The 16,226-nt window shown below is 41.5% G+C and overlaps 1 protein-coding gene across 1 annotated transcript in view; it reads right to left on the bottom strand.

Moving 5' to 3' along the window:
* MYLK (myosin light chain kinase) overlaps nt 1-14,421 on the bottom strand; it is a 195,829-nt gene extending 181,408 nt beyond the window's left edge. Inside the window, exon 1 of the mRNA XM_058839679.1 lies at nt 14,247-14,421. Within this exon, the coding sequence (XP_058695662.1) occupies nt 14,247-14,403 (157 nt within the window). The 5' untranslated portion in view covers nt 14,404-14,421. The remainder of the gene's footprint in view (nt 1-14,246) is intronic.
* Nucleotides 14,422-16,226: the final 1,805 nt, after the last annotated feature.

Raw genomic sequence — 16,226 nt, 5'->3', positions numbered from 1 at the left:
TATAAGGCACAGTGAAGATGGATCCCCAGGGCCCAGTTTGATCTTCCCCTCCTTTTTTCTTTAAAAAGCATACAGCATTAACATTTTGTTCCTCAGTGTTTGGTTTAAATTTCCATTCTGGAGAGCTTCGAAGCTCGAGCAAGGCCTCTCAGTTTGACGCACAAACACAATGGAAAATGTCTTCCACCTCACTCCTGTCCTTAAAAGGACATTGAAAAAGTCTGGAGAGAATTTAATGGGGCATGACAATAATTTGGAGACTGGGAAAAATAGATTGAAAAAATATAAATATATACATTTATGCATATTATAGCCAAAACCCACACAAAGTTCAGTTTAAGAGGTTTACAAGCATTCTTATCACACAGAGCAGTACCCTCAGAGGAAACCCAGCAGTACCAGATGCTAAAGTTATCTCAGAGACATACCAAAACACAGGGGCTGGAAATTGAAGCCACAGAAATCTAAATTTGAGAATGCCTTTCTTCTGAAACATGATGAAAGGTAACAAAGGAGAAAAAAAAAATAGTAATGAAAAAAAAAAAGGAGTTACATGAGATTCTGGTCTCCTGTCTTTCTTTCTCAAATGAGAAAAAAACCCACATCACTTTCTGAGATCTGTTTTAACAACACTATTTATTGAATATGGTACAAGATGAATGACACACACTTTTGAAAAGCAAGAGTAAAAGCAGAAGCACAGTCAAACATATCACAGACATTCAGTCTTACCAGTTCAGTACAGCTCCCCATTAGAAAAATTATCTATTTATCTATCTGTAGATATATCATTGCACTAGAAGTAAGCAGCAGTTCATCATCTTGGGAAGAACTCTTTAGGGGCAGTGACAAGGCTTTCCTCAGTGTTGGTACAGCAAAGTGGAACAACATAACTCCCAGTTTGGTTTTTCTTTTTTACAATTGCTGTACTAGATAACTTCAGCATACAAAAGGGAGCAGTCAGTCCTTGTCCTAAGTTAACCAGAGCTGTTCAAAATAACAGCATCAAATTCTGATACTGGATCTAAAATCAGGTTTTATTTTTACAAGTTGAGGTTCGATATTTTTGAGACAGCTCAAAACTTTTCATTTATCTAGGTTTTTCTGTTTGGTTTTTTTTTTGTTTGCTTTGTTCTGCTTCCAGAAATATTTCTCTTTCTCCTACAAGAAACTTTGCAAGGCTGTTTTCCTATAAATCACATTCAATCATCTCATTTGAAGAAGAAAGAGAGTGAATAACTGTCACCTGGAAGGGGCAAGGTACAGGGAGTCCATGTAGTAAGTTTAAAGCGTTATTTTTATCCTTATTGCTTTATTTTTTTCAGGCTACACACTCCCAAAAGTAGCATGTAGTAGCTTCATGTCTACTTTATAAGCACCTAAAAGTTTTCTTAATCAGCAGAATAGAACAGGTATGGATAATAAGACGTCAGAGTAATTGTAAAAACAGTTTCAGAAGCTGAATCTCTCATTTTGAAAGAAATTATTATTTTGGCTTGCCACTTAACAAAGTATATATTTTTGAGCTAATTAATCTAGTCAAACCAATACAACTAATATTAAATTTCAAGTATGAAGGGAAAAGATTCACACATTGGAGACTCACAGTGAATTAGGCTACGAAATTAATGCTCAAAAAATTCTCCAGTGAGCTCCAGAAATTTTGCATGTGAAGCATGCAGTTTAAAGATAAGAGCTGAAATATTTGGTAATACCTAAACACTGTCATGGGTACGTCTGCATTTCTAAGTGACTATTTTGATTTTTTGGTTTTGGTTTTGGCTTTTGTTTCTGGTTTATTAAGTCAAATCTAGGCTAAGTCTGCATTAAGAGTAATGGTAGTATGTTCAAGCACAAGTTCTATACAGTGACCTCCTAAACTGATTTTAGTTACAGGAAGACAACTTTGCATTCAGACATAAAAACAGAAGATTCACCTTTCTTACTTTTTTTCAGGCCTCAGAGAGGTCCTTTCAAACTCCATTCTCTCTGATACTTCTTTGTAAAGTGTTTTGAAACCTAGTGATGAAAGTATTAACTATGTATTTGACCATAGCACTCGTGAAACATTCTATTAGAGATCCTGAAAATAATCCAAATTAAGGAATGTATTGTACAGTTAAAAAATTAATTGAAAGCAATGAATTATTATCCCATTAAAATTATCAATACCTAAATATCAGACAAGTGAAGTTTGGCTGCAGTAGCTATATAAACTTACAAATCCAACTGCAAATTGGTCTCTGGATAACAATGAAAATCCTTCTGAAGCCTGGCAGTGAGAACAATATCACAGCTAAACCCCTCCACAGAAGTCAAGGACCACAAAAGATCCTGACAGCCACAGAAATTTCATTTGATAAGAAATCACTCAAGAGAATGGATTACTCAGATACAGGACTGTAAGAAGTTTTCTGTATCATGAAGATCAGTTCCTCTCCATGACAAGCAACTGTTTCACTTAATATCATTTCCTTTGCATGTGTCACAATGAAATGATGAGGCACAGGTTTTCACCACAGATGTTATTTCTGTCAGCTTTGATGAAGAAATTGCTCTGGACAATTTCACTTTCATTTTTTTTGCACTAACTATTGAAATAGAATTCTCTTATTTCATTATTTAGCTCATCATAGGATGGGGAACTCTTGCATCTCATCAGTAAAGTGATCACCTAGAGACGTTTCAATATACATTTCCAACAGCTTTCTGGTCCAGGAAGAAATGTAGTAGGCTTGAATCCAAGAGTTTCAACAACAAAGCACAGACACATAGCTAGATTTGAAGCAAGACTGGCCCAGCACTCACAGGTTAAGTAAAGGCTCAAACAGATGAACTCTGCAAATGTAGGTGTTTCCATTTACAGAATGTGAGGCATTCTGCTATTAGCAGGGGACCCGATGTACCTTGGTGGTTCAAAAAAAAAAATCAAACAAAACCACAAACACTTTAATCCTGTGGTCAGGGCAAAGAGAAGACAGTACCTGCTTTTATTCACCTACCTAGGTATTTCTGATTAATATTAGCTTCAGCTAGCCAAGCACTATTAATCAACAATAACTTGTTTGCATATTTTGTTTCAATGCTGGATTGCATCTGTACAAACAGCCCTTTGAAGTGCATCTGTAGAGAGTAAACACCTGTACTACTCCTTCAAATGCATACACATGCTTTATGGAATAAGGACAATCCTCCAGTAATTGCAGAGGAATGAATATAAACACTCTTGAGCTCTTGTAAACATGTCCACAGAGACTTCTCATGTAACCACAGAGTGTTCTCTTTCAGGTTTATTTTCATGTCTGCAAAACTGGAAGAGCAAGGCTATCTTCCTGTTGGATGTTTCAAGTGCGTAGGTTTTGAATTTTATATATAATTTAGTCCAGGATTTCAGGAGTGCAAAGTTTTCATCACCACTGCACATACTATGTGCATGCAAAAGGCAATAACGTATGCAGATCCATTAACACTAGAACAGTTTCATACACAGCTTGTGCCCTTCAGTTTTGATAGATTTAATATTCCACAGAATATTACAGTACTAATTGCTGTACACCAAGAATACATGAGGATGTTTAGAAATACTCAATGCTAGCCTCTGTGCAAAAGAAAGGGATGATATAATATTATTTTTCTAGATCCATATACAGTTCTCCATTGGAAAAGAAACTTCTAAATACAGGGACCATCCAAACCAGAGAAAGCTATAAAGGCTACTTGTTAAGTAACACAAAGAATAACTCTGGTGTAAGGGTCACCAAACTAAACCTATGCACAATTATTTAATTTTAAGAAAGGGAATCAAGTAAGGATGTGAAAAGAAAAAAGAAAGAAAAAGAAAGAGGATACTCAAAAGGAGCAGTTCAAAAGGCAAGAAGCCTCAGGGAGAGTTAGGAGAGTATTGCAGGGCATAGGTCAGCTCTTAGAAAATGGATTGCTTAAGAAAAGACAGGGGAGCCCATAAAACATGGCAAGTAAAATGTAAGCAGGAAATTAAAAGGGCTAAAAGACAATCCAAAAATTGCCTGCAAACAAAGATCACCATGCTAGTAAACAGCTCTTGAAATACATCAAGGACAGGAAACCAGCTAGGAAAAGAGGTCCAGCTGCTGGATGACAAAGGTGCATAAAGCTCAGATGGGGATGATACAGTGGTAACAGAGAAGCTCAGTGAATTCTTTACATCAGCCTTTACAGATGAAATATTTGGGGAGATTTCCACACCCAATGCACTCTCTGTTGCAAATCTGGTAGAGGAACCAGACCAATTTGAAGTAAAATCAGGAAATACCAGACCGAACAAGGAAGTTAGATGTTAATAAAGCACTGAGACAAAACAATTTTCACACAAGTTCTGAAGAAACTCAAATATGAATTTAAGGACAACTAGCCAAGGTATGTAAGCCTGAGCTACAGAGAGTCTCTTTGCTTGAGAATCACAGATCCTGCCTGCGTAATTCCCAGCTGCAGGAAGGGCTGTGTAGGGAACCTGGAAACCACAATCTGTCAGGTCTGAATTAATGTAAGTAGGATAGTGAACATTAGAAATTATAGCACTTCCCAAGCTTTTTAAGATGGAGAGCAATCAACAGTGTAATTCCTGGGGTCAGTGCTGGAACTGGTGTTACTCAGCATATTTATCAACAAAATTAAATGACTGAGGAAGATTTTGGCAGGTAGGCCTTAGTGTAGTAATTCCTCAAGGCAATATCAATTCTAAATGTTCCTAGCTGGAAGTCAGAGCCTTCCTTGGCAGCTCTCTGAGGCCTTTGGTTCAGTGTTCAATAGTACTCAAAAAAAGCCAGCAGTATCACTGGAATCCTCAGAAAAATAGGAAGGCAGGACATTTCTGCCACTCCTCACAGTCTGAGCACTCCCACAGCTCTCCACACACCAAGGAGGACATTACCAAGGTGTCAAAAAGGGCAACCAGGTGGAAACAGAGATACTAAAAAGGCTGGGAGTCCTCAGTTCAGAAAGAAGGCATCTGTAGTGGGTGTAACCAGGTATAACAAAAAACCCATGAGCTACTAAATGAAGAACAGTTGTTTACCCAACCCTACAAAACTACAGCAAGGCAGTACTCACTGCAACCAACTCATTTAAATAGAAAGGACATGTTTATCCAGCAGGTTACAAGCTTCTGGAACTTGCTGTCACGCAAGACTCTGAAGGCAAAGGATGTTCATAGGTTCAAAAAGGGATTAAACAAACTCTAGTCAACAGGTCCATAAATAGACACTTAAACGACTAAATAGGTACATATCCTCTAATATCCTTAGCAGAAGAGCTGTGGAAACTGGAGATATGTGGGGAGAAATGGATCTCAAGAAACAGCTCTTGGAGGTTCTCCTGTCAACTTGTCAGATAATACTGGGCTAACTGGAACACTGAGGCAATTCTAAAGTTAAGAATTTTTTAAGTTGACTTAGCATTCATACCACTTCCTGAGGATCAGCAATGATCCCAACAAAAAACCAAGGTGATAGAAAGCAAACAAATTCATTACCCCTCATGACGGGGGCGAGAATGGGACAGGGACAGACACAACCAGCAGAGAAAAGGAAATGAAACAATTTAGACCAGTTACAGGTGCCAGAACTTCTTTTTTAACACTCTTCCCCTGAAAACACCTTTAATATCTGTACACACAGTACAGTAAGTAATTATTTACTCACCCAATTTAATTTTTCATCGAAGTTTCATTTTAGAAGTATTTTTTAAACTGACACCATCTTTGAAAACAGTAAGTTATTTATAGCTCTAAAAATGCAATCAGCAAGGCTGTATTTCCTGTCTGGTAAGTGAAATATAACTTTGGACAAAAGAGAAAAAAACCTTACAAGAAATGCAATTACAGCAAGTTTGTTTTCAAGGCAATAAATCCGTTGTTTTAATGTTCAATTTACTTCATTATCTTGTTACTCATACAGTTTTAAAAAATATTTTTGTTTGGCCTTTGGGGAAAAAAATTACGTGCTACACAGATAAAAAACTAACAAAGTTTGACAAAGTTCTCTTATTCCTGCCCTTGACACAGTCTGTCTCAAAACCTTACACTTGCAATAAAACCAGCTAGAAAGGAACTAGCACTGGAAAGTTTACCACAGAAACCATGACAGGCATGAACACACATGAAATATCACACATTTTTCTCCTTTGCCATTTAGTAAGAAGTAGGCTTGTTACTCCAGACCCCTACTCCAATATCAGTAGCCATACATTACTGATACAATATACCTGTATTATAGGTGTGTATACATATAATAAACCCACAGAATCCTGCAGTGCTCATAAAGTGATGAGCAAGTCCAAAGAAGGTCACCTCAGTTGTCCAGCAAAGTGCAATATAATGTAAAATCAATATAACACCAAGTATTAAAACTGATTAAAACATTCATGTTTACTTTCACCCTCTGAGAGAAAGCAAAAAGTAAAAAGTGGTAAAGCATTTGCAGTTAGAGGATCCTACATTAAGGTCAATAGCACACGTGAAGAATGGCACAAGGTCCACACTATTTTACCTGGAGAGCCATCTGACCATGTCTGACTGTCCCTGCTGGTGAGACGCTTGCAAGTCTTTAACTTTTGCAACCTCATTTTCTGGGCTGTCACTGTGCTCCAGTCAGGAGGTGAGCCTCCACTTCTGCTCAGGCTAACCAGAACCACATCAACATCCACAGCTATAGCTTGGAAATACCTTGGGAAAGGAATATAACTGAGCTCTGTATCAGGGAAGAACTAAACAGATTGAGTGGGAGTTCAATGTTTTATTGGCATCTGAGGTGAGCTTGATAAAGGCACAATTTCAGGTAAATTGAAAGAGCAGTGGTTCTGCTGAGTTCAGAAGCATTTTAAGAAAACACGTGTGAAGCTGACTTTTACTCTGCACAAGATGGGATCTTATGATCAATAATCACCCCAGTGCCCATGTTCAGGCTGACTTTAGCATACAACTTGAGCAAAGTTCCCCATCGGTTGCGATAAAGCTCTGGTCCCATAGGCCGGGGCTGAGGTAAAATGGCGGGAAACGCTTCCAAGCGGGTGAGGCAGGAGGCAAGGCCTGCACAGCAGCGCTCCTGCCTCCCCACCGTGAGGGGATTCCCTCGGGGATACCGGCTGCCATCCCACACACACACCTGCAGGAACATCCTGAGCAGCGCTGAGGGAGTAGGGAATGCAAATCCTGCCCCTCCCTTGGGAATGCTGGAGCTCAAAACTTCCCAAACCCACCGCCTCTTCCATTCAAATGTGCTCACTCTGCTCACAAGCACAGACGCTTTCACAGCAACATGAAAAACTGCTGTACTGCAAAGGAACAGGAAAATGAGTAGGAAGAAGAAAGGGAAATGCAGAAGAAAATAAAACAAATCTTCTTTCACCACTCCCTTGTCTGAGAGAAAAAGGTAGCCAGCATGCACAGACTCACAAAATCTCTTCTTAAAAAATCTGCAGTGTACATGCTCAGATATTTGCCTGCCTCTTTATATAGAGTTCAGTTAGCACTAAATGCCTCCAGCTGGTTTCAAGTTACAGCCAAAGGAAGTAGTACCATAAAATTCCTCATAGCCACCCAAACCATTACTCTTGTATTTTCTTCCTTGTGGGGTCATCACACCCCCTCTGGAAAGCTTAGAGGTATGATACCACTGCAGGCCTCTTCAGAGAGAGCCTGACAATGGTGTATTATGAGGCTTGTTGTAACATCCTTTCAAAATTCTTAAGGTCCAGTGGTTTAGAGAAGAGGGTCTTTTGTGTCTGCTGTCAGTTCCAGGAAGCTCCTGTCACTGGCATGGAGACTGCATATGGAAAAGAGCTGCTAAATAGACCAGTTAAAAGAATATAGGCCCAGTTTTGCTCCCACGTCACTGAAAACCATGAATGGTGCAACTCTGTTGAGGTCAGAGGAACTGCACTGCTGTGATGTTGGGGGTGAGACACCAGCTGTTGTTTCCAAGCCAGGACTCCCTCTGCGATGCTCTCTCAGGCTCTGCCCAAGATACACCCCCGAGGCCACCATGACCACAATGTCAGCTCTCAAACAGCAGCAGCCGCCTCTGTGCCGGCACTGCTCCCCAGCCTAACCCACAACAGCTCTGCTGTAAAACTTACCCTGCACAGAACACAAGAGGTTTGTCACCTCCAAAACCAGGCTGGACTTGAACAAGTGATGAGTTAGTAACGCTTTCAGCGTTACTGACTTAATGAAGCACTGACTTAATGCCTTCCTCTTCTTCCACCAAAGGAAAGGTTACGCTTCTAAAAGATCTGAGGTAAATAATCTAAGTAAAGCAGGCCATTCTTGACAAATTTCTCTTTCCTGTGTATTTTAAACACAGCTTGCTTATTGCTTTTGGTTTGTAACTTTCCTTTTGATACAATCAACAGTGTTAAAACACACAGTGTATGTCCGACCTGGACTTTGTGAGTGCTTCTTGCAGAACATGCCCTCATACTTTATTCTTTTTATCCAGTCAGATTTAATCTTTGTCCAGGAGAGATGGTCAGTATTTTGGTTCTGAGGGTTTTTTTAAAATTTGTTTTTCAATGACATTGCTTACAATTCCAATTATGCTATAAAGCATATGAATGAAAAAACCCTTTAATTTGGTATTTAACAAACTACTTACACCATTAAAAAAGAATTAATGGAATCATATATTTCTTCCATTAGGAGACAAGAAACTTCAAAACAGTCAATACTGCCAAAAAATATTAGGCAACTACATGCATTCTATAATGAGGTATTAAAGAGGTATTAAAGCTTAGTTACTATTTGCACTGCACATTCACATAGTAAATTAAATTGTGACTGTCATTTAGAAGATATGGAAAAATCTCACACCCATGTCTCACCTTGTCTGCCTATTGTTTTGCACCGGAAGTGTTCATCAGTTTATGGAATTTAGAGAAAGCAACATCACCTTGAAATCAAGTATAACAGTGCCCTGCTCGGAACACAGAGCTGGGAGCTCTAGTTCCTCTGCCTGCAAAACACAGCTCTTACAGGCCTCTGCAGCAAACAGGAAACTTGCAGTACTTCCAAACAGATTAGAAAAGCTAAAACTGGGATCCTTTCATTATTTTGAGTATCTCAGAGTGCCTGTGCCATACTGGGTACTACTGTGTCTCCCAAGTCCTCTTTGTAAGAGTATTTGCAACTCAGTCCTCGGTCTCCCCATTACTCACTCATCCTTCTACATTTTGCTGAGGTTAACAATCAGGATAGTGATTTTTGCTGCTTAGCAGTGGTTCCCTCTGAAAGCTGGATTATACTGGTTTAAACAGTATATAAAAGGTCTCCGGGTGAAACTACAGGCTTGGTGATGAGATTATCCTTCACTACACAGTTCCAGTATCCTTTTTGAGTACATTTTTTTGTTCAGATATCATCCTGCCACGCTGCAAATACCTCATATCACAGGATTGCTGAAGAAAAACAGAAAAAAAGCAGTAAAACTCAGAATAATGATTTTAACCTGCTGTACAATAATTGGAAATAAACTACAGTGAGTGTGTAAAATAGCACACACCATCACTCACTTCCCCCAGCCAGGATGTCTGTGGACTCTCAGCAATTTATCACATTTCACAAGAAGCAGCATCAAGTGATGCACAGGACTGGCAAATAGAGCAAGTAATTTCTTCTCCCACAGGTTAGATCTTCTACTTTCACATGGAATTTATGGTCTGTTTGAACCTTTTTGTGATGAAGAAAATAACTGAAAACATCCCTCTGTGACAATTCTGTATCCTGTGGCACACTAGCTGCATCACAAGCCCTAAAAATGTCTTTGGTACCACGGAACCTACGCATACAAAACAGCACTTCAGTCTGAAGAATTAATATGCTGTCAGCTAGTCGTGTTTTTGGCAAGTGAGTGAATTTAATCCAATTACAGCAAAGGTGATGAGGTCAAGCTGACTCTCAGAAAAGAATCACCAGAAAGACTATCCTCAAAACAGAAGACACTGCAGCTTGCTAGACATGCTGTAGTGAAGTTTAGCAATGCTCAGACTTGTTATAACAAAGGTAAGTGCCAAGAAACTGCTTAGTGCCAGCAAACAGAAGAGGAAAGGGATTCAGCAAGAACACACTTTGTAAAGCACACTGTAATCCTAAGCACTTAATTGCCTTTGGCAAGAGCTGCATCCCATTGCTCTCTCAGAAGTTGTTTTATCTGCAACTTGATGCTCACAGCTACAAGGATGAATGGAGTGGGGGAGGAGAAGAAACTGGGGGAGCTACTGAAAGAACTACAGTTACCAGTCTGTCTCTGGTGAACTACCAAAGCAAAATATAAAAATTACTGCTACGTGCAAAGCCTGATCTGCATATCCAATGACTCTCACAGAAGAAAATGAAACCAACTTTCCTCCAGGCCCTTTAAATCACTTACAGAAGCAGAGAAATTTGTTGTGGAGTTACACACCTGTATTTATATTTTGCTATTTACATATGACTGGTCTCACTTTCAGTCATTCTCATTGAATCCATATAGGTCAGTGTGAATTTGAAGGTGTAGACAAAGTTTGTTTCTTTTCCCTGATTATAATGCAGCATTCACAAATATTTTACAATATGTTAATCCGAACTCATTGTTCCCACATAAATAAAAGACTCAAAAGTAAATAATGCACCAAGCCTCTTTAATTAAATAAGAAGTTTGGGGGAGGAGTTTCTGCAGACTCTTTTAAATCTTAAAGCCTGCCAACTGGATGAACAAAAGGTAGATTAGGCTCACATGATAAATCCCAGAAAACCTGAAAAGCCTTTGTTAATAAGTCACTAAGGGAATTTTTCTTTTTCCCCTAGAATTTCTGCTCACCAGAAGTGAGTTAAGATTATTCAAGCAGGTTTGGTTTCCAGCAGCATTAAATGGGTATATGCCTCATGGAGCTCTAATCTCCTCATTTCTATAGAGCTCAATTCTCCTTTCATTCCTATTAAAGCAGAACCAGTTATTCCTAGCTTTTATAGAGGGAGCAGCTGCTGAAAGTTCAGAGGCAAAAAAAGTTTATGAAATTAGTTAAGATTCCCACGAAAACTAAACTGGAATTCTATATCAGCTTTAATAGCAACAACAAAAACAGGAATATAAATGTATTTTCATTTCACTTTGGCATTTCTTTCGTGTAGCAGGTTGCTAATGAGCCTTTTAAGTTTCCATTCATAAGTTAGTGTTCAGTAGCTTGTTCACAGAGCCAAATGACATGTTAGTCTGGCAATTAGTTTACTCTTCTGTCTGTAGAGACGCTTAATGAAAACATTATTAGAGACAGACCTTGCTGTAGCACACTCAATAGACACTGTACAATTGCTCAAAAAAGACAGAGATTTCAGCAAAACCCATACTGTAAAAGATACAGATTTTCGGAAAACCCAGACAGCAAAGATGACATTTAAAGCTATGCTAAATTTAAAAAGAATCCAGAGTCCATCCTACCTGGAACCATCTGGCTTCACTAATGAATCCTTTTCAGCACTATAGATTAATCATATCTTCTCTGCATCCAGTGCTAAAATCCAAACAACATATGTAGCCCTAATGTACATCATGGACATATTCCCTTCAGTGGGATGAAGGCAGCTGTACAAAGCTTGCTAAGATGCTGTTTGATATAGTGGATGCCACAGGAAAAGTTTAAAGTCAAGTCTACTGCAACAGGTGCAGCAATGTGTTTCTAGAGCCATGAGAGAAAGGATCATCTGACCTTACAGGGAGAGTATTAAAAAAAAAAAAAAAAAAGAGTAATTTAGCATCAAAGACAGAAGAGTGTGTTAATCAGCCATGGCAAGAAAAAGTTACCTTCACTACTCCTAACTCATACCTGTGGAATAAAGTTTGGAAAAGCGATTGAGTACAGCTCTAAACATAGCAAAAGCAAACAACCACAGCATGTTTTATTATGTACTTGACAAGTTTATGAATGAAAGGAGATGAGTCTGTCTGCAAAACCAGGATCACTTCCAACCCATGCTCAGACCTAAATTCAAGCTACCTAGAAGAGTCCAGCAACCACAGACTGTGGCTACCAGGTCTCCAGAGTCTAACCAGAAACTTCAGCCATCTCCTTACATGGCTCTCAAATAGAGCTTCTGAGCACATTTTCTGGATTTAGACATCCACAGCTTTAAGGCACAGCATTTGGAGCAGTTCTGAACTCTATTTATATCTGCATTTTGTTTCAGGAAGGCTCTGAAAGTAATTTGTAGCTGTTGGTTTATAGTGTTTCTAAGTACAGTGTATTTGGCCTGCGTAAGGATATTGGTATGGATTCTGATTGACTGTAAAAATCGGATCATCGCCCAGAGGAAGTCCTAATGAACTTAAAGGAGGAGCCAGGGAGAACAGAGAACAAAAAACAGACCAAAAACTGGTGAAAAATTATGCGTCTCTTACATTTAACCTAAGCCAATGGCAGTACGTATTCCCAGCTTATTTCAGACTTTATAAATTCCCTTTCAGTATTACACAAGGAAACCAACAGAACTTCACTGAATTATTTCCTTCATTCTCCTCTGCACCATGCAGCAGGGCAACTAAAGCTATGGACACATGCTTGCAACAGCAGAGTATCTGATTTATAACTTTCTTTGCAGCAGACCTTTTAAGACTTCCCTACAAGACCAGTAAAAATGGGGTCAGTGATATTAACTGGTGTGAGCCTCCCGTGTTCATATAAAATTCCAGCTGCGGTGTTTATTAAACCAGGCATTTCCCTTCTGCTCATGTCCATCTAAAAAGGTTAAAAGCCATTAATAGGTCACACACCAGCACAGGACATCCTGCCTATCATTCTAGTGGCTGGTCCTCTGGTAGCAAACATTCTCCTTCTAGAACCAACAAAGTCACTCCAGGTACTTTTGGAGTTAAAACACTTGTCCTGTAGCATTCATTTGCAGAAGGCTAAGGATGGGTGTAACATTTGTGTATTATGAAAACGTGTTATCATGAGCACTTTGTTACAAACCGCAGAGCACACAGTGACCAGCTACAGAAGAGTAGTGTCACTTGAGGAAACAGAAAATACTGGGTATGTGCCAGATGAAAATTAACTATTCAGTTATTAGTAAATATAATTTTGGTTTAAAAACAGAAGGCTCCTAGAATGCACTCCTAGAACCTAGTTCCAGGAACATCTCAGCAAATCTATAGTTGCACAGGAAGACATATATCATGTTCTGCAAATAATGATGCAAGTCATTAGCAGAATAAAATAAAATAAAGATGTGTGCAGGAAGTGGGGGGAGAAAGATAGTAGTTCTCTTAGGGATTTAAAATGAGAGAGAAATTACTATTTCTCTTACAGCTCCACTGACAGAACTGGCATTCGTAGCACTCCACAAAGCATAATTTTGTAGTCTTAGTAAGGAACACACCTTCTGCATGTCATGTAACTCCACACTCACACCCTCCCTCCCCACCCCCCCGCCCCTAAATGCTTGGAAACCCCTTAGAAGAAGGGTGTGGAATCAGGTATTTGCACTTATCCTTTCAGCCATTCCCTTTGTAGGGGGAATAATACAGCCTTCAAAACACTTTTGATTCCACTTTCTGACTCTAGGAGAAGTATTCCTGGGGATTTACTCTGCAGAAGACAAGACTAGGGCAAAAAAGTATCTTTAAAGTGTAAGAGTAAGATCGTCTCTCTTTACATCCCCGGTCTCCAGCCCCTGCTAGTCTGCCATGCCGCTCCTTTCCAGCCTGAGTGCAGGGAGCAGTGCCATGCCAGAGTCCAGATGTGCACATACAGGAAAGAGCATTAAAAGGCGAAGAATCCCCAAAAGCATATTGCTCCATAGCATGAAGGCAGCCTGCAGAGAAGTGATTTCCCCGCCTCTGCCAAGTTAGTGATTTTAAACATTCATCTTCTTCCCCATCCTCACGCAGGATGTTTAAGTGGTGTCACCAGATTTTGTCCTCCTCTAGGACTCTAAGCATGTTGTGCAACATGATACAAATTACTTTGAGAATGGCAGAAGTTAAAAAAAACCAAAACAAACAGCACATACATTTTTTCTGAAACATTAAAGATGTAGACGTGTAGTGAAGGAGTGCTGCTACATGTGCCTCTACATATGCACCTCTCTATTTGAAAGGCTCAGGAGGCCAAGAGAGAGCCAGAGAGATTATCCTTACAGCCAAGCCTATAAATGCTTCATCTTAGAAATCTTCTGCTACCTGCCAGCAGAGAACAATAAAACTGTATAAAATCATACATAAAAGATGACAAGTACTTACTACTAGGTTTGCTTGCTCTGGGATTAATGCACTCCGGGAGGGGAGCGGTAGGTGAGCCCTCCTCCCTGCCGGAGCCCAGCTGACGCTCTCTCCGGGGAAGGGACGGGAGCTGGGCAGAGACAGGAATCCCGCGGCTCCGGTGCTCCAAGCCCGGCATGTGCCCGCAGCCCGCGCCGCTGGGCTGGCTCGCTGCAGCGCCGCTACCTCGTCCCTCCGGAGAAGCAGGTTTCCCTCTTCTCCTTCTCCTCCTCCTTCTCCGCCTACTTCACCTCCCACTGCGGAGGATGCCGCGGTGCCCCCCACCCGTGCCCGCCCACGGGCTTCCCTCCGCGTCCCGGGGCGCAGCGGCAGGGACAGCCCCGCGGCTCCGGGGAGCACTGCTGGAGCCGCCTCGCCCCGAGCTGCCCAGCCCCGGATCTGCGGCTCCGGCCGCAGCCCACCTGCCGCTCAGCCGGGCCGGGCTGGGCCGGGCTGGAATGCCCCGGGCTGCCCCGCACACGATGGCAGCGGGGGAGCGCCGAGCCCGCGGGGGAAGCGGTGCCCAGCGGCGATAGCGCCTGCGGTCGGCGCGGCTGTCCTGCGCTCTTGCCCGGCCGAGCCTCGCTCGAGAGCGCCCGAGGGGCCTGGGGGAGCCCCGGGCGTGCCAGGGCCAGCGAAGGGAGAGCCACGGCCAGCCCAGCCCAGCGCCTGTGGAGCGCGGCTCGCCCAGGCGGGGCGGCTGCCCATGGGGGTGTCCAGATCTGGGTGCGGGGTGTATGAGGAGTGTGTAGGGATGCACATGGGTGCCGTATGAGCCATGTGCTGCCGAGCCTGTGGGGATGTGGGGGTTATAGACCTTGTATCTATGGCTGCATGTAAGGGAAGCGTAGAGTGTGCTTATGGGCTTGCATGGGCTGTGAATGAAATAGATATGGGAGATCTGTGTGTGTGTTCTGGAGGAACTGCATAGCTTGTGTATACGGGAGAGCACAGAGGATGTTGGTGAAGGTTTGCCTGGGACTGGGATAGGATGCCCGGGGGTGTGCATGTGGGTATGTATGGGGAGTGCAGGGGTCTGTGTGGAGCTGCAGCCTTGCCATGCAGTGCCCTGATGCCAGCTACGGGACATTGGCCCAGGCATACGGAGCCTCAGGGCTGCCCCTGCCTCCCCCACCCCCAGGGCCTGCCCAGGGCCCGTGCTCTGGCACATCTGCCTAGGGACGTCCAAATCTGGGGCAGGGGATTTATTTTAATAAACCGTTTACAGTTAATTGTGTTAAGTGCTAAAATAGTGTAGAAGGAAGAGCAAATGAGAGATGGGGACTAATTGAATCCTCTTCAACAATAAGACCTTGGAACTGCTGTTTTATAATATGGAGACCCTGAAGAGGAAATGTATGAAATTGCATACATTGCAAACTGAAAGCCTTTTTACTCAGATATTTTTTTTTCATTTACACAATTTAAAAACCCAATCAACTGCCTATTTGAAATAGATTTTTAGCCAGATCATAAACATACATGGGAATAGACATACAAAGAGCCTAGGTTCTATGGAAAAGCCTTTCTTTTCTGTCCTCTCATGTTCTTCTGTGCTGCAGATTGCTGCTAGGTTTGTTAATACACGGTTCTGAACTGATACAGGAAAAGGAAAGCACAAGCTGTAGAAAACCTGCCTCCTCACCAGGCACTAAGATACTTTTAAGGGTGATGGAGTAACCACAGCCCAGGCTACAATTCCTTCTCTCCCCTCACTGTTTCATCTTAACAGCCATCAACTCAGAAAAATGGGGCCAAGATAAGCAAGTCACAGCAAAGCTGTTCTTGGCTGCAGTGATGTCAAGGATTTTATATTTGCTGAGACCTCAGTGTTTTCCAATTTGATTCTGAGGTGACTTTTTCTGCCATTGATAGAGCATGTGTCCTGCAACTTAAGTAGGCTGTACATGGAAGCAATGCAGGATGCTGCCTTTTCCTGGTGCGTCATTCCTGGTACCTGAG

This window comes from Poecile atricapillus, chromosome 5 (assembly GCF_030490865.1).
Source record: "Poecile atricapillus isolate bPoeAtr1 chromosome 5, bPoeAtr1.hap1, whole genome shotgun sequence".
In the NCBI taxonomy this organism is placed as follows: Eukaryota; Metazoa; Chordata; class Aves; order Passeriformes; family Paridae; genus Poecile; species Poecile atricapillus.
This window is presented reverse-complemented; position numbering and strand designations above follow the sequence as displayed.